We start from the raw sequence: 25,559 nt of genomic DNA on the forward strand, positions 1-25,559 counted from the left end.
GGATCCCTGACGTCGTAGTGCGCCCCCCCCCCCGCCCCGGTGCGTCTTTGCGACGGGGAGCGGGGAGCGCACATCTGGGGGCGGCACATCTGGGAGCGGGGGAGGGAGGGGGCGGGGGAAGGGGGGAGGACCGGGCCGAGCCGGCAGCGCCGGGCCCTCCCCTCCTCCCGCCCCTCCCCGCCCCTCCGCCGCGCACGACGCCGCCGGGAGCCGGGAGCCGGCCGGGGCCATGCGTGCCGGAGCCCCCGACGGCGCGGCGGCGTGCGCGGCGCTGCACCATGGCCGCTGAGAACCGCTCGGCGGCGGGCGGCGGCGGCGGGCCCTGGGGGCTGCCCGGTGAGTCGCTGCTCGGGGGCTCCCTGGGCACGGGGCGGGGGGCAGGGCGTCCCCGCGGGCCCCCCGGAGAGTCCCCGCGGGGGGGAGGGGGGGGTGTGTGTGTGTGTGCAGCATGGCTTGAAGGTGCATGGGGAGGGGGGGTGCGCACCCCCGGGGGGGGGTAGCACCCCGTGACCCCAGGAATGGGTGGTGTCTCTCTGCCAACTTTCCCGCACTCCTGCGTCCCTCCGGGAAGCCCAGGGGTGCCCCGCGGGTCCGGACCCGCGAATTGATTCACCACCCCGGGATCGGGATGTGTGGAGTCGTGCAGGGCTGCAGCCCTGCCGGGGCACCGGGACGAGGTTTGGCAGCCTCCTTCCCCGCTCCCATCCAAACCAGCACTGCTCCCCAGGATCCGTGGTCCAAGGCACCTCGGGTCCCTCTGATCGCCTGGGAACTGGCCCTCTCAGCACCCTGCCACGGGCACATGAGCAGCCTCTGCCCCTGGGGGCAGGCACCCCCACAGCGGGGACCCCAGGGCAGGGGTTATTTGCTCCCCTGGTACCTCCTCTTGGAAGGAGATTTGTTTTCTGAGCAGGAAACTACCTGCATGCTTTCTTTGCTTCCCTCTGTATTCCAACAAGAGCAGCAGGGACAAGATCCTATATCTTCTGGATACTTTGTCCCCATGCTGGACAAAACCCCCCTGGCCCTTGTGGGCACCTCCCAGGACATGACTAGGCAGAAGTCCCCCCATATCCCCGCAGAGCCCTTTGCCAGGCTGGACATTGCAAGGGGACAGCTCTTGCCCCCTCTCTCCCTAGGTGTGGATCCCGTCTGCCCTTTAGCCCTTGCTGGTCCTGCTGCGCCCTCCCTGCTGGTAATGGCAGAGCTGCCCCGTGCTCTCCGTTGGCCCATTGTGGGCAAAAGTCGGGCAGCCCCACCCTTCTTTTCTCCCAAAATAATTACATTGGCTTCAAATCAGGGAACAGTTCTTGTCATTTTTTTAAATGAAAGCAACACTGGCTTCTCTTCTGTCCTGCTTTCAACCCCTCTGACTGTGCTGTGGCTGCATTTTCTAGCTGGTCTTTGCAAAGCCCAAGGCTAGGGAGGTACTTCCCAACCTGAGGAACAGCCAGCGTTCCTCTGTGCCTTGCTGGCAGCTGGCAAAGCTGGTGGGGTCCGCTTGGGTTTTTGGAGGCTCCCTGCTTTGTCACAGGTGCCTTGAGTGACCTCCGAGGGCGGCTCGGCTTCTCCTGCCACTACTTGCAGGATGAGCAGAGGGGCTGGGAGGGCTGGTACCCACCCAGTGGGGTGGCTTGTTGATGCTGGCACTGTCTATCAAAATACTAAGATGCCAGGGTCCTAGAGCCCAGCCTTTCGGTGAAACATCACCAGTGACAAAGCTCACATTGAAATCACAGGCGACAGCAAGATGCTTTTCGCTGTCACTACCGCTGGGCATCACCTCCTGCTTCCTAACGCCTTGACTTTTGTGATGGGAGCACCTGCCGCTGCTCTCCAGCCTGGACTAGGCCCCCGTGAGGCATCCCAACAACGAGCAGGGCATCCGAGGGGGTGATTTCACCCGTAGAGAGATCCTAAGAAATAACGACCCATCCCCAGTTCACCCCTCAGCCGGGCTGGTGGCCAGCAGGCAGAGCCCCTGACTGGGGAAGGTGGGGATGGGAGCAGGTATCTGGGAGGGGATGGTGTCCCTGTGCACAGCAGCCCCCCATTCCTGCGGGAGCCAAGCCCACGCGCCCTTGCTCAGAGCCAGCAGCGAGTTCCCAGGTCTGCCGGACGGAGCGGCAGTGGCCCCGGGAGTGACCCGGTGAGTGGGCAGTGGGAAGCTGGTGGGAGAAGGAGGAGGAGGCAGGCTACCAGTAAAAGCTGTTTGTTTATTCACATGAGGGGCATACCCATCTAGGCGGGTCAGTCTGTTTTCTTTCATAGAAGAGAAATGAACCGAAATGATTAATTAATGCTGTGATCTAATTACTCTTGAGTTTGCAGAAGCGGCATGGTTTTTCTCTTTAAACTATCCCCCCCGAGGATCCTATTGATATCAGGTTTTATCATGGCTGGGGTTTTGTTTTTTTTTTTAATTAAAATGACAAACATCTCCCCTCCCACCAAAAAAAAGACAAAAACAGGGAATAAAAATAGTGAGGCCAGGACGAGCGGCTGATGCAGAGCAGTCCCTAGCACACCTTTGCTGTGGATCCCTTCTCTGCCTGCCCTGATGAGCCCCAGCCAGCAGCACCCACAGAGGTGAAGAGGGTTGGTGAGCGCCCGGCTGAGGTGGCAGACGCAGGTCTGCAAAGACGGCAGGGAGAGCAATAGGGAGAGGAGAGGGAAATGGAGGCTGTTTGCAAGGGGCTGCTGCTTTCTGCACAAACGCAGCTCCTCTTTCCGCATGCACGGACACACAGCAAGAGTTTCATGTGCGCAGGCTGACCCCCTTCTCCTTGGCACGCTAAATCAGGGCTTTGATGGGCATCTTCTGGAGAAGCAGGTGTTGTCCTTGAGCCAGTCTCTGCTCTGTCTGACACAGGGCTATGCCCTTGTTGCTCTCCAGTAAGCCAAGGGAGGAGGTTTGCTTTGCATTTCAGCATCCATTCTGGGCTGGCTCTAAAACTGTGTAGTTAAAGGACGTGTATTTCAGGGAGCTGCAAGGGTGCGGGACCTGGTGCAGTCAAGAAGTGGAAGGTTGGACCAGATCGTTCCCACCTGCTTCCCCTCCTCTCTTCATCACTCTCCCAGCATCCCCCGCTGACTGCTCCTTAGCCCACCTTAGCACCCGCGCCCACCATGAGTGTGCCAGGGCCCGGTGGGGGAGCTCAGCACTCGGGCCATGTTGAAGCCCCTTCAAGCTGTCATTTGGAGCCATGCTAAAGCCAAACCTCTTCTGAGGGATTCGGGCAACCAGTTAGAAAACAGCCACCAGTTTCTAGGAAGACTCACGTGCACTTCTGCCCAGGGCCCCAGCAGGCTGGGCGGTGAGGGTCTTAACTCATAGCCAAGTGGAGGAGTGTGCCAGCCCCGTCCCCCATGAGAGCACTGCCCACCATGACATCCCTTTAACCCCCTAGGCACGGGAAAGGCTCACTGCATCCAGACCCTTGAATGTACTGAGGTTGGCCCTTGCGCTATATTCAGACAAATTTATTTGCTGAAGCTTCAAGGGGGAGTTAGGCATTTCCTGGCCCAATGAATCTGGGGCGAGCGCTCCTTGGGCAGGCTTGCCTGCTACGCCAGTATTTTGTTGGTGCAGGAGCACAGGGCAGGGTGTCTTGCCTACAGGTTCCCCCCTTGATGTTTAGCAGCGGACACACAAACAGCCCCCATCCCACCGCTGGCAGACACCCGGGTGTCTCCACCCTGTGTGCATGTTGGCATCCATCCCACCTTCCCTGTGGATGGATGCACCGGTCCTGCTGGGCCTTGACTCTGGGCCAGGATGCCATCGTCTGACCTGGCTTCAGACCTTGAGTCCCGGCACAGCGAGCATGGGCAAGTGAGGTTCTGCTGGAGACATTCCCCATTTCGACCCGTTGCATGCTGGGCATGGCTGCTCACGCCTTTGCTCTGGGGCTGCTCCCAGGACACTCCAGAGATGCCTTCAGCCTGGAGGCTGCACTGCATAGAGGAGGAACTCAAACAAAGACTCAGTTTATACCTTGTAAGATGTAAGTTTGCAGAGAAAATTAACTTTACCAGCCTGTCCAAGCCTCCAAACACAGCGGCTGCAGGCACAGAGCCTCATCCTCCTGACAGTCCCTGAAACCATTGCTGGAGGTCCTGCAAATCAGAGCCACAGGAGTGCCACTGACCCTCCTGTCTTGCTGTGACCCTGTCCCCATTGCCCTTGGCATCCCGTGCCCCACTCAGTGCACGAGGCAGTGGCAGAGGTGCCCAAGTCCCCTTCCCATCGCCCCCACCCCAGCATTAGGCAGTCTGAGATGTGCTGGTGCAGAGGACCCGCACCCACACAGGGCACTGTTTCCATGACTCAGAGAGGGCTGGAGAGGGACGCGGGAAGCTACAGGGCTGTTTGCTTGTCTTCAAGAGCCTCACAGAGGAGTTTCGTCCTAGGTCAGCTGGCACAGGAAGAGCAGCAGCTGGGAAGTTTGTCCTTTAAAGGCAGGACTCAGTGTAAACCATGGCATTCCTTGGACGCAGTGGGCTCAGCCAGAGCTATCGACGTGGTACCGAGCTATCGAGGCTAGCTGCACTCCTCTAGCCAAGAATGCCAGGCACAGAAGCAGCCCCTCTGCTACCACAACTGCTGTTAAATGTAACGTGTTTTATGGCACCTTACAGCTTGCAGGTCGTCGCAGCAGCATGTCTTGGCACTGCTGAAGCTGGACAGGAGGCAGCAGGGGCTGGCACCAAGTGCCTCAGCTGGAGGCATCTGGAGGACGGGGTGGAAGCATCATCCGCAGGTTTAAGGCTCACGGCAGAGTTGGTTTGTGTTGGCTGGTTAACGCGTTAATGTCTTTAGGCTCTTTAAGCAGAATTAGATTGATTCGTCTGTGGGAAACTCAAAGCTCCAGTTGTGCAACACCGAGGTTTGAAAACATCATTCTGCAAACACAATGTCTGCTGGCGTCTGCTCCAGGTCACGGGGCAGCTCTCTAGAGGCACGCATGGCGCCTCGCTTCGGTGACCCCTCGCTCGCAAACCCTCACAATGTTGAAGTCAGCTGGGACCCCCCACGGGCAGCACGGTGGGCTGGCTCTGCCGTGGAGGGACAGGCGTCCTTGTGGGATCTTTGCATGACTGAGATGAGAAGGAGCGTATCCTGCATCTCACTGTCTCTAGTGCCTTCGGGGGTAGTTTGGATCCCAGCTCCGCCAGCAGTTTCATCATGTGCAGTTCCAATTAAAGCCAAAAAAAAAGCATGCGTGTTTGCAGAGAAGAGTAGAGAGCAATGAAACCCTACTGGCATCGGCCTTTGCCTGACAACAGGCATGAGTTGCCTGGGCTTGGGTCTGCCTTTCTGCAACACTTAGGAGCAGCATATAGCACGGTTGTCTCTAGGCTGTTTGCAGAGCTCAGGTCACCCACCATGGCCCATAAGTGATGCCTGAATCATGAAATTTTCTGCTACCATGTGCAGCCGCAGGCGATGAGGTGGTTAAAGCCCCTGCCCAGTGCTGCGGAGTGCTGCCTGCAGCGTTAGTGTAGGGCCATGACAGGCTGGGGACCACCATCCTGTGGTGAGAGAGGTGACTCCTAGGCGGAGCTGGGCTGCCCGAGTGGAAGAGCTGCAGCCCTCGAAGGTTTCCAGCCGCCCCAGCATGGCTCCCGCTCCACTGGTGGGAGCCTCCAGGGAAGGCAACAGGGGGAAATTTGCAGGCAGTGTCTCTGCGTGAGGTCTCTCCCTCTCGGAAGAGTTTCTTAGGGCTCTTCTGCGGGGGAGATCTGTAATCCCACCCTGGCAGCCTGAAGCTATTCCCACCTCCTTCCTCTCCATTCCTTCCCTCCTCTGTTGTCACCAGGGACAGGAGTTTCCTACCTGCTCTCCTCCCTTGGCCCCCAGTCGTCCTGTGCTGCCTGCCCATGCCCTGGGCTCCCCTGCCCACCTTCTGCTCTCGCTCCTCTGTCCCCTTGCTCAGGCATCACCTCCAATGCTAAACCCCTGGCAGGTCTTGTGGCCAAGTAGGGGTCTAATGTTTTCAGTTTCCTTTTTCATTAGCAGCCCAAAGATTCCCCTCTGCTGTCCATCCCCCAGGACTAGGGCTCTCCTCTGTCACATCCACACCCACCTGGCAGGGCCCTTGCTGTTCCCCGATTTTCTGCCCTTGGCTCAAGGCATCAGCTCTCTTCTCTCTTTTACTCATTGCTTAGCTGGCTTATCTGTCCTTTTAAAGCCCTGCAGAGCCTCTCCCTGCTCCATGGGGCAAGGGGCTCTTGCCCACTCTTTAAAATTTCACCTTGGTGTTTTCTTTCTGCAGCCCTCGGCTCTGGGATGAGTTGCTTACAGAGAAATATGCCGCCCCCCCCCCAACAGCTCTGCTCTGCCCAGGGCAAACACCGCATCCCTGATGCACAGAGCCCAGTGTCCATCCATCCCCTTGCCTGCCCTGGGCTCCTCCGCCACCACCTGTAGCCACCCAGAGCTCCTGGAGCCTTTTCCCTCTGTGCAGGGCTCAGGAGAAAGGCATGTGATTAAAATCCTTTAGTACCATTGGGAAGGGAAGGATTGCCCGGGGCTGCCAAGTCCTCCCTGGTAGTAGGTGGGGAAGGAGAGAGGGTCTTTCCTGGCTCGTCTGACCGAAGGGCATCTCCTGGCTGGAGCCCTCCACAAGAGCCCAGCACCCAGCAGGCGGTCACACCTCCCTCCTGGCGAGCCCCTTACCTCCGATGAGAGGCAATCTCATGGAAGCAGCCGCCCCTCCCAGCTCACCCTTGGCTGAGCTGTGTCCCCACCCCACGGCCTGTGGGGACCCCGGGGGACAAGGAGGGCAGGCGCAGGGTGCTGTGGCTCTCTGCATGGGGGTCAGCTCCCCCCTTGCCCAGTGCCAGCCCTGGCTCCTGGGTGGGGCTGGGGTGCACTGGCACCCTGGGTGGGTGGCTGGCATGAGCAACTGTGTGGGCCAGTGGCAGGGTGAGGGGGCTTCCCTCCTTGCTGTCCCCAGGCAAGGCCTGTCCTTGTCCCTGGGGCAGGGAGAGCTGCTCTTCTAAGCAAGCAGATCAGGGGTCTTGCAACTCCCTGCCCTCTTCTCCTTAGTCCCTCCAGCGCTGTCTCTCCTGCAAGTGTCTGATCTCAGCCTCTGACCTCTCCTCAGGGAGAGCCCAGCTAATCCAGGCAGACACTTGTTGCTGTAATCTACCGTTGCCCTCCTTCCCCTCTCTGCCGGCTGAGCCCAAAGCCCTTCCTGGCAGCAGGACCTGTAGCTGCAGCGGGGTTATTTCTGTTGCGCTGCTTTGAAACAGCTGGGTCCTATTAAAGCTTCAGCCCAGGGATATAAAAGAACGTGAGCATCTCTCTGAGGCAGAGAGTATTAATGCAGTAGATGGAAGAAGTGTGGCTCTAGCCCAGGCTCAGCTGAAAGCTGAGCACCTTCCCTGCTCATCGGCATGGGCTGAGCTCTGCCGCCAGCACAGAGCTGCAGCCCTGGAGGAGCCAAAGCAGAGGGCACAGGAGGCAAGGGATGGTGGCCCTCCGGCCCCGCTGTGGGATGCCCCCGTGGTGAGCCTTCTCCTCCCGTGATGTTACCCACTGGAGCTGCCACGGGCACAGGAGCTGCTGGGGAGCTGCCGGTGCCCAGGAGCATTGGGCACAGTGGGGTAAGGCTGGAGTTGGCTTGCATGGCGTTTGCCGGGCGCACTCACTATTAGCTTCCACTGATGATAGGTTATTTATTGGGCCTAATAATTGGGTGACAGATGGTTAATTAATTGTGAGAGTGGCCAGCGTCCGGGAAGGTTATTTGTAGGAATGACTTTTAACCACTTAAACCCACTTTCTCGCCAATTTTCTTCTTGCCTGGTAGCGATGGGGGTAGATGGTGTGTGGCCCCTTACAAGCTGCGTATGATGCAGGGCACTTTAGGGATACAGGTGAGCTGAGGGGGCCAGCTCGGGCGGGGGGTGCAGCCATGCCAGCTGTGGGATGCTGATGAGTGTGCTGGGCTGAATGCTACTTAGGCGGGTGGCTCATAAGCCAGGGCTCTGACCTGCAAGCACCTCTCGCGACTGGGTGCACACCGCCTTGGATGGGGTGCGTCAGTTTTGCTTTGAAACCCAGCATCACCTCCCTAGTTACGAGCAGCAGCGAAGGCCGGGAGGCTCTTGGCTTGCTCGGGGCGGGTGGTCAGGTTAGGTGACTGCAATGCTCCCTTCTGGCCCCAGACAGGAAATTTTCACAACCTGATGCATGAACACGTGCTGAGTGCAGGGGGGTTCTCCAGCCCCCTCGCCTCCCCCCAAAAGCTGGCAGCTCCTGCGCCACTGAGCTCACTGCTTCTCTCGTGGCTCCAGGAAAAGCTGTCAGAGACTCCCAGCTTGTGGGGATGGAGGAATTTGCTTTGCCTCATCAGAACCAGTTGAATAGCAGAGGAAGAAGGAGGATTAAATTATTTACTGGAAAAATAAAATGCCCAGATCCACCCCATCCATTACTGCCAGGAGCAATTCCTCTGGCACAGTGGCTCAGATCTCCTCCGGAGCAGGATAAGGACTCGAGGGGCCCATCGACCCTCACTGTGCCAGAGGGGTGCCAGCACAGCCGCCAACTGGAGCCAGGAGGGCAGAGGGAGCCCTGCCATCTTAATGCAGCAAATCCCGCTGGCCCCTCATCTCCTTTCTGTTTTCCTGGTTGGTTTATTGCCTTCATCGCTGTGGAGGCAGAGGCACAGGAGCAGCCAGACACCAGCCTGGCAGGGCCCTCCCGGATGGGGCAAACCCAGGCTAATCCCCCCGCCAGGCACAGGGCCCCCCTTTATCCTTTTCCCACATATTGTGTTTCTAAGGTGCCTGCTCCCAGTATCTAGGAGCTCCATTTTCACACTCTTGGAGGGGTGTGAATCTGTCAACCAGAACGATCCCTCACTAGCTGTAAACTGGTGCCATGACTCAAGAACTAATTAACGGCTATTAGATAACATAATTAGCACCACAAACTGTCACCCCTCAGCAGAGTGTCGCCCCATCCCTTTGTGTCACAGACATGCACGAGCCATAAACACAAGTATCCCTTTAGCATCTTCTATCTCTCCCCTCTTTTTTCTCCCTCCCTCCTCTCCCAAGGCTGGTTGTGGCTGCGCTAACTGCCCAGCCCCGCATCACGTCAGTGGTTTGACATGAGAGAACTAATCCCATTAAGATTTTCACCCTCTCGGTGCTTTTAGGAAGGCCAGGACAAGCAGGGGGCCGCCAGCGGGGCTAGGAGGGCTGGCCCCGCTCTTTCCAATGGCGACACCAGAGCTGATGTGCCCTGGCCCCAGCCCTCTGCACCCAGCTGGAGCAGGGAGTGACATGTGCCTTCCCCCGGGGTTGTCCCTGCGGTGGAGGGGGCCAGCTTCCCTCCCTCCTGGAGTCAGGCAGCACTCGGAGCCCAGCACGGTGCACCCAGCCAGGAGCTGGCAGCCACGACCACCCCATCCCAGCTGGGGTGGGAGCCCTGGGCTTGGGGTCTCTTCAGCTTTGCTGTTCCTCCAAAGGGCTGATCGCATCCATGCAGAGCAAAAGCTCATTTCCTCTGGGAGCAGCTCACACTCAGAAGCCTCTGGGAAAGTAATGGTTTCTCTAATTCCTCTCCTTCCCCTGCGAACGCCTTCTTCCCCTGATTGGCATGTGAGCATGGGGCTTGGTTTCTGGTGGCGATGCTTGCTGAGTGCGCTGGGTGCACCTGGGGCTTTCTCCTCTCCTACCTGGCAATGGGCTGCAAGGCACTTTGCAGGGGCCGACAGGCTGGGAAGGCTTGCCGGAGTGGCACACAAAGTGTGCGGCAAGGAAATAACAGGAGCTTTCTGCTGTGCCCTCGGATGTCACCCTGTGACCAAGGAGGCGTGGGCAGGACTGGCTTTGCTCTCTTGCTCTGGAGCTCTCTCCTCACCCGACAGTGGTGGGACCCATGATCTCAGGCAGCGATGGGGACCCTGCTGTGCCAAGTGCTGCCCAAAATAGATGGACCCCACCCAAATTACAACCTTCTCTGCTTCAGCCTGTGTCTGCCTGTGCCTCTTGTCTTCATCCATAACACGCAAGATGTTGGGTGTGAAGGGAAAGGCGTTTCCCTGCTTTGAGGACACGCTTGCTGAGTGCTGCAGGGGCCACAGAAACCCTTAGACCAAAAGATGCTATCCATGTGGAGCTGGAGGCTCCTAATAGCTTTGGTGGAGAGGAGAAAACCAACCATAAATCACTGCCAGAAGTCCTTGGGAGGGAGGAGGTCGGTGACGGATTTTGCTGTAGCTGGCTGGCAAGAGCAGGTCTGGGAGAGCACCTGCTGAGTGCCGCAGACAAGGGACGACGTGTGCGGGGAGAAAAGCCAACTGCAGGTAGGGCCCTCAGCCCCAGGAGCCCTTCTGAAGTGGTCTCTGGGCTTTGCTAAGCCTGCGTCTCCTCCCTGGCTGCGGTGCCAGCATGGAAGCGGGGGGCAGAGGGGGATGGAGACAGGAGGCTGATGAGGGATAAGGGGCGTGAGGGGAGGGAGAGGAGAAATGTGCTCTTGGAGGTGCAGGAGGAGAGAGATGGGCACATCCTGGGGTGCAGGCAGAGCTGGGGCTTCCTGAGGGCTGTGCCCCCACTCAGGCCCTCCCCGCACAGCCCGGGTGCCCTCCATCCCCATGGGCAATGGGGGAAACCAGCCTCAACAGGCTGCAGCTGCTGCTAAAAGGATATCTCCCGGGACAGAACAAGGCAAATTTATCCCAAGGTGGGGTGGCAAAGCAGCCCAAAGGCAAATGGCAGGATCTACCCCCAGTGCCTGTGCAGGCACGATGCATGGCTTGGTCAGCCGCTCCGAGATCTGGCGAATTCATAGCATCCTTGGCCTGCTCCCAGCTCCAGACTGAGCTGCCTGCCCTGCTCAGGGAGGCAAAGGCAGCACCGGGCTGTCCCAGCAAGGTCAGAGAGGGTGTCTGGGGCAGAAGAGAGAGGTAGTGGGATGGAGAGAGCAGAAGATGGGGAAAAAAAAGATGCCTGACAGGCTGGGGCACAGCAGAAAATAGTCAGGGTGTTTTAAGGCAAGGATGAGTGGCGTACACACCTTCTGGCTTGTACATGTTGTTGTATGTCTATATTGTACATATCTTCACGCTCTTAACCACTTTCAGTCTCCCTCCCACCCTCCAAGGGGGGGGATTGCTTTATTTTTGCCTTTCAGTGAAGGCTCATTTTCAAAACACCCGTTTTAGTCCTTTGCCCTGAGGCTGCAGTTGCCTCTGCCTCAGCACACCAGTTTCCAGCATGACCTCTGGGTGGCATCCAAAGACACGTGAGTGGGGCCGCGCCAGCCTTTTCCTCCTCCAATTCTTGTGACCTCTACGAATGGTTTTATGGAGTGGGACCAGCTGGACTTTTCTTACTTCGGGCAACTGAGAACACAAGCCTCTGTCAAGGCTGATAATTAATTAAACGCGCTTAGAAGAGGATGCCAGTTCACAAACTAAAGTGAAAAACTGAAACCCTCATTTAGCGGAGACGAAGGAAAGGTTTCTTTTCAAGATTTTCAAATTCTTCCTGGAAGAGCTGGGGTAGATGTCTGGTTGATTGCTAGCTTGCCTGATCGGTTTGACTAGCTGTTACAAGAACGACAGCTAGATCTCCCCATCTCATCAAAGCGAAGAATTTAAAACTCATTTCAATTGTACTGAAACCAACCCCCAAACTGCCACGATTATATATCGCTAAGTCATTTTATACACTTATCACCTCTTCTCGCATCCCTGGCTGGGTGCCCGGGAAGGATGGCAGCAGAAACCACTTTTCTTCTCCTTTGATGCATCCCTTGCACTTGGAGCTCCGTGCAAAGCTGGGCTTCCTCGCCCCGTCAGTATTTAGCATTTAGTATCTACTGAAGGGTGTTGCTTTCTTTTCAAAGCGCTTTGTCTTCATGGGCCACATGTAACAGGCTCAGAGAATAACAGCACAGAGGTATTTCTCTGGCCCTCACCCACTTCTTTCCCCTGCGCATGTAAGACAACCCCAGCCGCTGTCACAGCTGTAGCCTTGCTAATGCAGAAGCTGCCTTAATGGCTACGTTGGTACCCCAGCTTTAGCATCTCAGCAGCCATGCTTCAATTTTCTCACACCTGCATCTCTTTCAAAAGTGGTTATATTAAAACCTTGGCTGTTTGCTGATGGTAGAAATCTCCTACCCTCACCACAAATGAAAGGCAAGGGCATTTCTTTTAAAAGACTTTAAACATATGAACCGATACCAAAGCCTGCCAAACCCTTTTTGGAGAGGAGCATTTAGCAAAATCACCTTCAGGAGTCCCAGGCGTTTGGAGCCAACGCTGTTACCCAAGGCAGCTTGCAGAGACATGCTGTGCCAAGCGCTGCTGTTGCATGCACCGGCGCGGACACCTGCCTGCTGTGCCGGCCCTCGCAGCAGCACCCATGGGGCTGGGTGGGCAGCCCCGCAGGACCCCCGCCCCGGGCGCTGGGTGGAGCTGCTGGAGCTGGTGGGGTTGGGATGCCCCCAGCACCCAGGGTGATGGCCCAGCAGGTTTTGGGAGCCTGGGTGGTGCAGGAGAGGCACGTTGGATGAGAAGTTCCTCTGTCCAGCCCACCTCCCCCAGCACCTTTGCTTCTCCTTCCCCTTCCAGGAAACTCCCCTTCATTCCAACACATCAATTTTGGTCCATTGATTTTGTTTAGGGTCCATTCTCCTCTTACTTTGGGATGTTAGCCACAGGCATCTCTGTTTGGATGAAGGCAGTCTTTCTGTCCATAATTCTTGCCGCCTTTCATAAATAATTCCATGTAGCAGGCTGAGCTGGCTGGGTTCACCCCGCACGTCTCCACGGCCAATGTGGCTGCAGCTGCAGTGTGATGTGGGGCTGGGGGAAGGGGCCAGCATTTCCCGGCATCGCTGGCTGATGGCACTTGTGCGACTCCTTCCCTCTCCCATGACTGGTGGGGCTGGGCTGTTAACCAGGCCAAGACAAATTGTCTGGTTTCAGCCTTGTTTTCAGCATCTGTCTCCAAGCAGTGTCACCCCTTTGTCAAGGCCACCTCTGTTGGAAAGGTTGGTGTCCCCCAGTAAGACATTGTGGGACTTGCACAAACCCCTTGGGGCTGAAGCTGTACTGTAACTTGCTGTTTTCCCTGTCACAGATTTCATCTTCCAGAAGGAGCTGTTTGCTGCCAGAGACACAGGTGAGCTGAGCGGACCATGGCACGGGCTTTGTTGGGTAGCCTCCTCTTGGGGAGGTGCTTTGGAGAGGCCAGCGGGACATGCCTGGGGCATACCATAAACCTGCTCTCATCCCTGGGGCAGGGCACCGGCTCCGTGCAGTGCTGTCCTTGCAGTGAGCGCTGTGCATCACCGCTTGGCTCCACAGCCGCCTTCCTCCTGCAGCCCCTCAGCCTTTCTGTGTGCCTCCCCGGGGCACGCCGGGGCTGTGCTCCTGTGGGGAGGTGGTTCCTGGCCCTGCAGAGAAGGGACCATCACACCCTGGCAAAAGGGCTGTCCCCCAGCCCTATCCCTGCTCCTCTCCCTGCAGCCTCGTGTGTCTCCTCCATTGCTAAATGGGGACACAAGAAGTGCCTTCAAAGAGCTCAATGGCAGAGAGAAACCCAGTAATGCCGGGAGATTTTCAAGCACTAGCCAAGAGCAGTGCTGGCCTGGGAAACCAAGGAGGCAGCAAACGCTGCCAGCACAGGCCAGCAGGTATCATATTCTCCCTTTCTGTCCCTGCTCCCCTTGCAGATCCCATGCACAACCTCTCTGCTCAGCCCTGGCAGGCAAAGATGGCCAACCTGACCTATGACAACTTCACCCTGGGCAACCGCTCCGAGGTGGCCATCCAGCCTCCCACCAACTACAAGACAGTGGAGCTGGTTTTCATTGCCACGGTCACCGGCTCGCTCAGCCTCGTCACCGTGGTGGGGAACATCCTGGTGATGCTGTCCATCAAGGTGAACCGCCAGCTCCAGACTGTCAACAACTACTTCCTCTTCAGCCTAGCCTGCGCGGACCTCATCATCGGGGTCTTCTCCATGAACCTCTACACAGTCTACATCATCAAAGGCTACTGGCCGCTGGGGGCCGTGGTGTGTGACCTGTGGCTGGCCCTGGACTATGTGGTGAGCAATGCCTCTGTCATGAACTTACTCATCATCAGCTTTGACCGGTACTTCTGTGTCACCAAGCCCCTGACGTACCCAGCCAGGAGGACCACCAAGATGGCAGGGCTAATGATCGCGGCTGCGTGGATATTGTCCTTCATTCTCTGGGCCCCTGCCATCTTGTTCTGGCAGTTCATTGTGGGCAAGAGGACAGTCCCTGAGAGGGAATGCTACATCCAGTTCCTCTCCAACCCGGCGGTGACCTTCGGCACAGCCATCGCTGCTTTCTACCTGCCTGTGGTCATCATGACGGTGCTGTACATCCACATCTCCCTGGCCAGCAGGAGCAGAGTGAGGAGGCACAAGCCTGAAAGCAGGAAAGAGAGGAAAGGCAAGTCCATCAGCTTCTTCAAGGGCCCCGTGATCAAACAGAACAACAACAACTCCCCCAAGAGGGCTGTGGAGGTGAAGGAGGAGGTGAGGAATGGGAAAGTGGATGACCAGCCCTCAGCACAGACAGAGGCCACTGGCCATCAGGAGGAGAAGGAGACTTCCAACGAGTCCAGCACGGTCAGCATGACCCAGACCACAAAAGACAAGCCCACAGCAGAAATCTTGCCAGTGGCACAGGGACAGAGCCCGTCCCACCCCCGGGTCAACCCGTCTTCCAAGTGGTCCAAGATTAAAATCGTCACCAAGCAGACTGGGACTGAATGTGTCACCGCCATTGAGATCGTCCCAGCTAAGGCAGGAGCCTCTGACCACAACTCCCTGTCCAACAGCCGCCCTGCCAATGTTGCCAGGAAGTTTGCCAGCATCGCCAGGAGCCAAGTACGGAAGAAGCGCCAGATGGCAGCGCGGGAGAAGAAAGTCACTCGGACCATATTTGCTATCCTGCTAGCCTTCATACTCACATGGACTCCATACAACGTGATGGTCCTCATTAACACCTTCTGTGAGACCTGCGTACCCGAAACAGTGTGGTCCATTGGCTACTGGCTCTGCTACGTCAACAGCACCATCAACCCAGCCTGCTATGCCCTCTGCAATGCCACTTTCAAGAAAACCTTCAAGCACCTTCTCATGTGCCAGTACAGGAACATTGGCACAGCCAGATAAACTGGCACTCAGGGACCACTTCAGCAACATTATGGAAGCCCTTCCCTTTGCCTCCTTTGCCAGGGGGGGTCCTCTGCTCCCCACTCACAACAGTGCAGACTGTGCAGTGATTGCAGACGATGCCCTTCATCCAATGCTGACAAAGGTCCAAGGCACCTCTGAGCTGCAGCTCCTTCCAGTCACCCTGGGCCTGGAGACTAGCTTGGGGAGCCAACAGGAAAGCCGGAGGCAAGACGAGGAGGTGTAGTCACCAGGAGCACTCCCCAGCTCTTGAGAGGTTGGCCAAATTGCATCAGTGTTTGTCCTAAGACTGAATGCCTCTTCTCCCCCTGGCTGACTGTCTCCAGGGCATCAGAGCTTGTCTGCATGCAGACAGCCTAATGCTGGGTGCGTTCAATAGGCTTTTAAACCATTTATTACCCAAGAAATGAAAAGAAACCGGGGCCAAACATTTGCCAGCCATTTTGGACCAGGATGGCTCGGGCGTGCTCACGGGACATCCTGCTGGCCCAGCCAGGCCCCCTCCCAAGGCAGTCAAGATTATGCCCTAACAGATGTGGCAAGCTCCTTCCTTTCCCTTGAGAGATGCCATCGTACATCCTCACCCAGGGACCTGGGGGGGGAGGAATTTTTCCCTGGGCTTTGGCTCTGCTCTCCCCTTCGTGCCCTTTCCGCCCTCAGCCAGCAATTGGCCGGACAGACAAACCAAGCATCTCACTCCTGGGTGAGGAGCGTGAAACCCAGTCGCCTCCTACAACGATGCAAACTAAAACTGCAAAGAAAAGCAGTGGTACGGTGCAGGACTTCTCTTCATGGCCCTGGGGGAACATGGCCCCTGAGAAACGGGCAGCAGCAACAGTGAAAATAACTGTCCTTGGGAGGGATGGGGGGAGCTGGGGGGTCTCAAAGGGGGTTGGGAAGAGGGTCTGTAATGTGGCAGAGGTGCCCTGTGTCGCATCTGGGCCATGAGCAGGTCCCCACTCTCCCCATGGTGGGTGTGGGAGGCCTGATGCACGGCTCTGGGGGCAGGAGAGGACGAGGGTGCCCCCCAGCCCCACTCCTGCCTCAGGCGCAGGGGGATGCCTGAGGGCGGCCAAAGAAGCCAGCTGCTGAGCTTTGTAAATGGACGTAACCCTGTCGTCGGTGTTGTGGCGGAGCCCTCAGCATGCAGGCTTCAGCCAGCATCTCCAGCCCCCACCCAGCCCACCTGTGTGCGCAGCCCAGACCACTCCGGGGCTGCTCAGCTTCTCCCAAAGCCAGGTCTCTGCAAGCCTTGGCGGGCACAGCCAGGCACAGCCCAGAGACAGGATGGGGCCACACTGGCACTGGCAAACTCTGCGCCCATATGTCCTTCCCATCCCCATGCTGGGGTGGTACTGTGCAACCTGGAGAAAGGCTGCCCCAGCCCAGCTGGGGACCCCCCGCCCCGCCACTGCCTTTAGGGTAATTCACATAGCAGTGCCCAAAATGCCTGGTGGGCTTTCGGGTTTTTTTTAATCTGCTACAACCATGGCCCAACCCACCCTGAGACAAATAAAGACCTCGGACCAGAAACCAATGGACATGGCGTGAGGCATGAATGAGTCGTCACCCGTTCGCTCCTCCCCAGCTTCCCAGTGTCACCCACCAGTGACATCTCCTGCAGTGTGCGGGTGGCAGCCCCATCCTTCCTTTCCAGAGCGAGGCGGGTAGCTTGAAGCACTGACAAGAGGCCATGCGGTCTGACCCACGGCCCTTCTCCAGGACCGTGTGCAGTGGCACCCAGGCCACCACCTCCAGCCACACGGTGAGTTCACTGCTGGTCCCGGTGCAGTCGCAAAGCTGGGGTTTGCTGGGGTTTCCAGCATAGCAGCACCTTGTGGGGACGACAGGTGGGTTCTGATATTTTTTTAAAAGATTTTTATTGGAAAAGAAAACAAGCCCCATTTTCCAAAAGAACTGAGAGCTCCCACCCAGCACTGGTGTTGGTGCATTGAAGGCAGAGGGGCTGCAGCTCCGGCATGGGCACACACGGTTAGAAGTGATGGAGGAGAGGGGCTGCGGTGGTTCTTGGGGGTGGTGGCTTTGTTTTCCCTGGCTGCGGCAGGGAATTTGTGCCCCAGCCGAAGGGATGCTGGAAGAAGCCCCTCAAGCTGAGAGCAGTCCTCACATGAGTAAGGTGCATGAGTGATGGGGTTACTCAGGCATTCAACACCCAGCCCTTCCCTCTGGCACCGGTACCTGGTGGAGGAGCGAGGAGGCTCGCAGGCTTGCCAAAGGATGCGCTAACGGCAACTCATTTGTGCCGGAGGGTGGAAAAAAGTGTGTTGCCATCCCAGCTCTCCAGGCACATCCCAGTGAACCCCGACACCAGCTGAGAGGAGGCAAGCGGGATGCACCGGCAGCGGGGCAGCAGGGAGGGGGGCAGCTGCTCCTGTGGGGCGGGTGGGTTTGCTCTCTACAACACTAGCGATTAAAACAAGGCATCTCAGTGAAAGAGGAGGTCATGGAAAGGAGGAAGGAGAGGAGGAAGACTGGAGCATGGGCCAGCTGCAGCTGGGCATCCAGCCCCATGGGCACCGTGTCAAGGGGCTGATGAGGATGCTGGCTTTCCGCTCTAGTCCTTCCCCTTGCTCTTCTTTGCTGCATCCGAGAAGCACAGGAGACAAGAGTTAGTGCGTCCGCTGGCAGCTCACTGATCCCCCAGGCGCTGCCATGGCAGAAATGTAGGCAGCACGGCTGGCTCAGCACAGTGCAGGGGCCACATCCCTGCAGGCAGCCTCCCCCCACCATGCAAAGCCACGTTTTGCACCAGCTCCACTGAGGAGAGTGGGAAATCCCCATCCCACCACAGCTGGTGGTGACCTGGGGGGGACCAGGGGTTTTCCTAGCAGCACCTGCATCCCAGCCAGCAGCTGGACTTTGGGGATGTCATGTGCTGTTGCAGAGGGAAGGGCATCCTACGTGATCCCCCGGACTGCCAGCAAAGCCCAACCCCAATGGGTCAAACTACTCCTGGAGAGCCCCTGCCTGGGGTCCCAGCAGGACCCTTCTGGGGACAGGAGCGGTGGGGACTGACCTTTGGACTTTGACTTGATCTTGGAAGAGCAGGGCTTGGTCACATAGACGATCTCCTCGCACTGGGCATTGTACAGGGCTTTCTTCAGGATGCCAGAGCGTGTCTTTACACCCGTCTGAGCGCTACATGCCCCCCAGCTCTCAAATTTGTACTTGCAGTCAGCTGGAAGGGAGGGGAGCAGCATCAGAGCCAGCCAGGACCCGGCGTGGGCACCAGCCCTGGCCACCCAGCCCAGGGTAGTCCCCAGCCACCCCGCCACCACACACCCACCTCCAAACTTCTTCTTCCAGTTGCAGGGGATCTTGCACTTGAGCTTCTTACTCTCATCTTTGCAAGTCCCCTCACGGTAGCCCAGGCCACAGTCCTTGCTGTTGGGGACGCAAGGTCCCCAGCGCCAGTCCTCGCACTCAGAGCCATCCTTCTTCGCCTTCTCTGCAAGGGAAGGGGAAGCAGGTGCTCGCTGCGGGGGCACAGGAGCACACCCCGGGCTGCTGCCGGCCCCCAGGCCCCTGTCCCAGGCTGCCCCTCACCTTTCTTATTCTTGCCAGCCTCGGCGGTGGCAGCCAGCAGGATCAGCGCCAAGAGGAGGAGGAGGCCCCGGACCTGCATCCTGCCTGGGGAGGAGGGAGAGGGTGAGGCAGGCGAGGGGTCAGGGCATGATGCGGCAGCGAGGACAGGGCACGGTGGGCTGCAAGCAGCCTGCCTGGGAGCGAGATGGCAGCTGCCTCCATTGCACACATGCACCTGCCTGTGTGCGTGTGTGTGTGTGTGTGCACATGTGTACACCCCCCCATACCCTGCTCGTTGCCACCCATTAGACCGTGTGTATTAATTGCAACAGGAAGGTTAATTGTGCATCTCGGCAACTGCCTCCAGCCAGGGAGCTGCTGGGCTGGGGACTTGTTCCCATCCCTGCAGCCCCCCCATTGCCCTGTGTGCAGCCAAAATGCTCTCTGTGGGGACCCCCACACCCTACACAGCAACCAGGGAAGGCCCTTTGGTTGGATGCACCCAGCACCAGGGTGCTCCTGCCCCCGCCAAAAGCAAAGCAGTCCCCACCTGCGTGCTGGCAGCGGGGTCCTGCTCTCCAGTGCCATTCCCCAGCCCCTACCACCCTGTATTTCTCTGTGGCTCCTTTAGCCAGCACCCAGCAGGCTGCCTGCACTGAAGAGCCCTGGGGCCGGGGGAGTGCAGCTGCCATTGTACTGAAAAAAGCCCAGAAAAAACAAACCTGCTGCCATGAGGAGTCTGAGAGCTAAACCAGCAGATTAAACACAAAAAAAAAAAAAGTCCCCACAGCATGGGAGCTCATTGGAGAGATGGAGCAGGAGAGCTGCGCCCACTGCTGGCGCTGCAGCCGCCAGCACAGCACTCGTGCATGCGGGGAGGGTGTGTGTGTGTGGGGTGTGTGTGCATGCGTGTGCATGCACCTGGGAGCAGATCAGGGATGAGGGTGCACGCACACAAGGGTGCAGCTCCTGGGGCCCTGCCCACCCCACCACAGTGGCCTTGGGCCAGGTGATGGCTCCCCTCCGGCTGCCACCACGAGCCTCCGTGGGACACTGCTGCCAACACGTCTCAAGTCTGGTGGCCCCTTCCCTGCTCCTCCAATGCCCTGCTCTTTAGGATGACACCCATATCTGTGTCATCCAGCAGCCAGCCAGCAAATACATCGCACCTGCCCTGGCTCTGTAATGGGCTTGGCAGGACTGGGATGGAGAGGTCAGAACACACCATGTGTCCCAGGGGAAAGCAGTCCAAGGAAGAGCCTGGGGTCAGTGTTTGCTCCCTGCCCCCAGGCTCCCTGGGCAGCGTGCCGGAGAGAGAAGCTCCCCACATTATTCAGGCTCCAGCACACTCACCTTTCATGCATCTGCTGCCGCGAAGCTGCCGGCTTCACTCTGCATTGAACTGTCACAGGGAATTACACAGCCCGGCTGGCTGAAGGCACAGCCAAGGGGGTGAGAGCTGCCTGCCCCCTCGCCCAGCCTGACTGGGAGCCATCCTGCTGAGTACGGCATGGCTCAGCCCCGATCCCACCCAGCTGCCTTCAAAGGGCGCAAGAGCTCAGCCCAGATGGACCAGTTATGGAGATCAAGGTTGCGGCTAAGCTGAGTTGCTGGCACTCCTGCCCCACACCTCTGACACCCGTACTATTCACAGCATCCCCCTGATTTCAGGTGCTCTGTAAACTTCTTCCATCCTTTGCCACAGAGCATTTCCCTCTGCTCCTGAACCGCCTCCCAGCCCAGCACCTTCCAGCTCAGGTCCTGCGGACGCAGCCTTTGAGCACCTAGGGCAGACAGCCCCAGCTGCCGTGCCTCCAGGCACGGATGCCCTCCACTCCCCATGGCATGGGTACCATGGGGCCCTGCCCGTGTGTACACAGGGATGTGGGAGGGGGGCTCCGAGGGGCAGCCCAGCTACAGCCCCAGGAACTCCTGGATCTGCTCCCAGGCTCTGCCTGGCACATCACGTCCCCCCAGGCAAAGTTCTGCAGGGACCCTCAGCCATGGCTCATCCTAAAGCATTCATAAGGGAAAGGGAGTGCAGTTTTCCAACTGGTTTTCCAAACAGTCTGATCCTTTTGCCAGTCAAACAAGAGCTGTTCCTGGTCAGGCTGCCAGCGCCTTCAGGCGTGTTCACACAGCCCAGCTCCTCCTGCATCCCTGCAGGACCCTGGCTCCTCTCCTGCTCAGATCCTGGCTGGCTCTCACACTGCGTTGGTCGAGAGACCAGCAAGCCCAGGAACGGGCTGCACAAGCGGAGCAGCCTGGAGCCTGGGCACACCATGGCAGTCCCTGTTTCGCCTTCCCCTCCCTCCTCTAGCTGCCCTGGGTTTGAATAATCTAGGATCAGTGCTGTAAAAAAAAATAAAATTGCCAGGTGATGCTGGAGCAGAGCCCAAATACCCACCACTGCAATGGGAGAGCCTGGACCCCTCTCCAGGCACGGCAGTGTCACCGGCAAGCGCTTCTGTTAGCGTGGGCCGTGCCATCCTCCACCAGCTCCTGTCCCCTCGCTGCCACCCGACGCTCTCCTGGGAGCAGGGTGGCCGTCGGGCTGGCAGCCCCCTCTTCCAGCAGCGGGACCTCTCGGCTCGGCTCAAATTGCAGCTGGCTCTGGCAGAGGTGGGCGCAGGACTGCCGCCCTCCCTCTGCGGGCTGAGCTGCTCCCCAGTCTCCGGGCAGGGAGCCCAGCGCCTGGGGAGCCCGTGGCTTGGGGTACCCAGCACCCCACCAGCAGGAATTTCCCTGCTGCCAGGAGACGGGGAACTGAGCTTTCCCCGTGAGCCAAGGCGTTAGCATGACCAGGAGGCTCTGCTGGAGGTACTGGAGAGGAGCAGAGCCGCGGGGGCTGTGGGGCTTTGCAGCAGACGGCCTCACCTTCCCCTCGAAGCGAGAAAAAGGTGCTACCGGGGCAAAGGGTTTTTGCTCTGCCTCCTGCCTGTGCGCTGCGGGGCAGAGAGGGGAGCAGGCAGCGCCCTCCCGCGCTTCTACCCTCTGCTCCCTCCCCAGGGCAGATGCTGTGCCGTGACCCCGGCACAGCCCCTGCCCCTCCGGCCGGTCTCCCTCCGCTCCGGGGCAGCTCCCCGGGCTCCGGCCGGAGCATCTCCCGCCACCTGAGCGCGCCTCCCCGGCCCGCTGTGGGGTGCCCCCCAAAGGTGGTGGTGGGGGGGCTAAGGTCCCGGGCCCCTGCCTCAACCCCTGCCTGGTGCATGCTCTCCAGGAGCCCTGGCTCCTTCCAAAGCCCCTTCCTTCTGCACCTCCGGCACTTCCCTGGCTCCTCGCAGGCGAGCCGGCACCGGGAGGGCTGCCGCCCGCGGGACCCCTGCCCCCGTCGCCCTTCCCGCAGCTCCCCCCCAGCCAGGGCCATGTCCCCCACCCCGGCACAGCCCCTTCCCCCGCCGGGGAGCCCTCAGCCTGGATGACTGCCGCCTCCCCGGGGAGGCGAGCGGGAAATGGCGGGGGCCTGGGGGGTCCGGCCCCGAGCGCCGGGGCCCCACTCACCTGCGGGGCGGCGCGGCGCGGTGCGGAGCTGCTGCCTTTGTGTGGCGGCCGCGTGCGGAGCCCCGCGCAGCGCACAGCGGCCCCTGACGTCGGGCTCGGCTGGCAGCAAAAAGGTGGTTTTTTAGCCCAAAACTTTTCGCAAGCCCCCCCTCTGCTCCCCCCCCCCCCCCCCCCCCCCCCCGCCAGGCACAAAGGCAGGCCGGCCGGCCGGCGGAGGGGCGGCCCCGGGGGGCAGGCTGGCCCCCGCCCCGGCCGGCGGGGAGGGGGGAGCGGCGGGCCGGCGGCGGACCCTGCTCAGCCGGAGAGGGCTGGGGGCACGTCCCCGCGTGTCTCACCTTCCTCCGGGCTCTGCAGCGTGGTAGCAACGAAGCCGTGAGGGTTCTGCTGAAGGGCTGCAAGCTGAACGGCCGGGCAGGGGCAGGGCTCCCCCGAGGCCCGCCGCTCTGAGCCCCACTGGAAGATGGCCTCTGGGGCACCCCTGGGGCTAGATGGGGTGAAGGGAACCACCCCGTGTCTCCACCAGCCCCCTGGATGCCTCCTTCCCCATCAAGGCCACTGGCATTGCTGGACCAACTTTTCGTGGTCTCTGCCCTTCTCACCCTTCTCTGCTTGCTCTGCACCTCGTGGGAGGGTGTGGGGAGGGGGTACCTGGAGCAGCACGTCACTTTCATGCTGACCCAGGCCTCTCCCCAGCCCTGTCCTTTGCGACCTGCCTGTCCCTGGCTCAGACACGCTGCAGCCCTTCCCCTTGGACCAAGCAGCGATGTGAGATTGGACTGCTGGTTGGGGATGAAAGGACCTTGCAGACCTGACTGCTCCCTTCCCCCCTTTTCTCGGGAGGTGAGGAGGGCCAGGGGCCAAGCCAACTCACTTCTGGAGTTACCAGCCAGAAAGGCGAGTGTCATGCCAAAAGAATGGGGCTGTGGTGGGGAACGGAGCCATTTTTCTACCCTTACCTTGGAAGAAGGCTGCCAAGAGCAGGGCCACCACAGGTGGGGGCGGGGGCGGGGGGGCTGGTTTTTATGAGCTGCTTCACAACCAGGAATCGCTTTCCAAGAGATTCCCGCATTTAACTCACACCCTGCCGGCAGTTTCCTGAACATCTGCAGAGGTTCTGAGGAGGGCTGGCAACCGTGGAAGCATGTCATCTCCCCTGCCTGCTGCATGCACAGCAACGGGTGCTGCTCTGGGTGGTGATGCCAGGCTGTACCTTTGAGCACAGGGTGCGGAAATGGGTCCTGACAGCTGGACAGGTAGCGAAGTCAATAGTCCCACCAGCCCCCCATTGCTGGGCCTTTAAACCAAAGCCGAAGAAAGCTGCAGGGACAAACTTCATGGTCAAAAGGAAGGGGAAGGGCCTAGGTGTGCTGCCTTTGGCTGGGGTTCAGTGGCATCGGGTTTGCAAGTCTGAGTTATGGGACTGTGATGAGCAAACCAGGGCCTTGTGCAGCTGTGAAAGGGCTGGGTGTGGGGCAAGCGTTGCCGCTTTTCTTCAGCCATCTCTGGGCAGGAGCCAGAGACCCCGCTGAGGTCCCCAGGGCAGAGCAGCCCAAGGTGTGGCAAAGCCGTGTGCAGATTTTCACTCCTTCCTCCGTTTCCAGCCGTTCCCATTCCCCTCCTGTTGCCTCCTCGGGCTGGGGACCAGGAGGCAGGTACTGGCTGTGTGGGAGAGCAGAGATGCGCTGGTGCACATCACTCTCAGCAGTGGCTGTGCTTGGTCCCTTCGGGCCCTTTCTGAGAGATGCAGGGAGAGGAATGGCTCCTTCCCCAGCTCAAACAAGCAGCAGAAGGCTGTGTTTGCAGAAAGGGGCCTCATACTGAGGGAAGGAGGGAAAAGAGGGAGCGTGACCAACCCAGGTGTGTTTCCCTGCAATTGCTTAACTCGAGCTTTTTACCTCTAAAAACATCACAAGATAATTCATGGCATGTCGGCTCCACATTTTCCATCTCCAGCCGAAGCCTGGTCCTTGGGGCACTGTTGCTGCACGGTGCTGCGGTGCCAGCACAGGGACACAGCTGCACACAGGGGGCACATTTCCCTTGTTCAGACTTGTGGAGGCGGGCGCGTGGCAGGTAATCATTAACACGGCCAACTGCTGCCACCCCAGCTCTGCTGCGCTGCGGCTAGGTTTGCACGGCCTTCCCCAGCCTACATGTGTGCCCCCCGTGCATACACCCCCAGGTGTGTTTCCATCCCACGGCAGGCCAGACAGACCTACAGACCTCCGACACCCAGCTGCAAGGGAGAAATGGGGGATGCCGAGGCCCTTTGGAGAGAAGGGCAGGGCTCTCCCCCGAAGGTAGACTGCCCCTTTCCTAACACCCCTCATCACAGCTATCGCATTTGGGAATGCTTCTCTCCCCCACCATAAATTTGACACCGGGGTGGCTGGAAAACTCTCATTGCCATGGTTACTGACGGTCCTCGCTGCTGAGACATGGGCCAAGAGCCAACGCACACCGGGGTCTGGGCACTGAAGCCTCCTTCCAGTCGCACGTCCGCCTGGTCCCTGGGCAGCGGCCCAGGGAGGCCGGGACAATTTGGTGTGCCTTACACCCGCTACAGACCCCCACTGTTAGCTCTGGGCAGGAGCTGAAAGGCTGAAGGCAATGAAAGGGAGGTGCAGGGGGTGGAAGGGACAACGCAGCCAGGGAAGGAGGCTGCTTCTCCGGGCAGAGAGGGGCGACAGGAGCGACAGGCAGGCTGCCAAGCTGCCCTCAGGAATCCGAGTTTAAGGTAGGAGTATAGCTCCCCCTTGCCCACCGTGTCCATCCCCGGCTCCCTCAGCAGCACGCTGTCCCTTTTGCAAAGGAAACTCTGCAGGAGAGATGGTGTTGGCCGCAGTCATCCTTATGAGTCCGGGGCTGGAAGCAGAAGCGTCCCTAATCCCCCGCTTTTGTAATTGGAGAGTGGTCCTCCCGCCGGAGATAATCCCAGCCCTCGACGCTTGCAGCCCCAGTGCTCAGCACTGGAAGCAGGACGCTCCCCTCTGGAGCTGGGAACGAATGGGAAGAGCCCCTGAGCAGGCTCGTCCCTCGCAGAGCAGCGCGGCTGGGTACAGCTCACCACAAAAAAGGGACAACAGAAACGTTTTGAAATGTGGAATCTGGCTGCTGCTGTAGCACCCCCTGACAGCTGTGCAAAGGGCAGGGCAGGCCTGCCGCCGGGGCTGCCGCCTCCCGCCCCAGGGAGGAACCGGAGCAGCGCAGGAACAGCAGGCTGCCAGCCCCTGACTCACGCTTCCAAGCCCTTCTGGATCACTTGGGTTGGTGGTGCGCCTTCTCCCTGTTCCACGTTACACTGA

At 59.2% G+C, this 25,559-nt stretch overlaps 2 protein-coding genes across 2 annotated transcripts; one reads left to right on the forward strand and one right to left on the reverse strand.

Annotated features, from left to right (window-relative positions):
• Nucleotides 1-209: 209 nt before the first annotated feature.
• Nucleotides 210-16,714, forward strand: CHRM4 (cholinergic receptor muscarinic 4). Its single transcript, XM_087746775.1, has 3 exons — nucleotides 210-336; nucleotides 13,114-13,155; nucleotides 13,709-16,714. Exons 1-3 carry the CDS (start codon nucleotides 279-281, stop codon nucleotides 15,184-15,186), a joined length of 1,578 nt encoding a protein of 525 aa, XP_087602901.1. The 5' UTR covers nucleotides 210-278; the 3' UTR covers nucleotides 15,187-16,714.
• A 362-nt stretch (nucleotides 16,715-17,076) lies between these two features.
• Nucleotides 17,077-22,392, reverse strand: MDK (midkine). Its single transcript, XM_087746776.1, has 5 exons — nucleotides 22,255-22,392; nucleotides 18,775-18,858; nucleotides 18,515-18,676; nucleotides 18,245-18,406; nucleotides 17,077-17,808 (listed from the first exon to the last, which is right to left on the reverse strand). The coding sequence occupies exons 2-5, from the start codon at nucleotides 18,851-18,853 to the stop codon at nucleotides 17,783-17,785; spliced, it is 429 nt and encodes a 142-aa protein (XP_087602902.1). The 5' UTR covers nucleotides 18,854-18,858; nucleotides 22,255-22,392; the 3' UTR covers nucleotides 17,077-17,782.
• Nucleotides 22,393-25,559: the final 3,167 nt, after the last annotated feature.

Source organism: Nipponia nippon, unplaced genomic scaffold (assembly GCF_047370975.1).
Source record: "Nipponia nippon isolate SJK-2023a ecotype South Korea unplaced genomic scaffold, ASM4737097v1 scaffold_10, whole genome shotgun sequence".
NCBI classification, from domain to species: Eukaryota; Metazoa; Chordata; class Aves; order Pelecaniformes; family Threskiornithidae; genus Nipponia; species Nipponia nippon.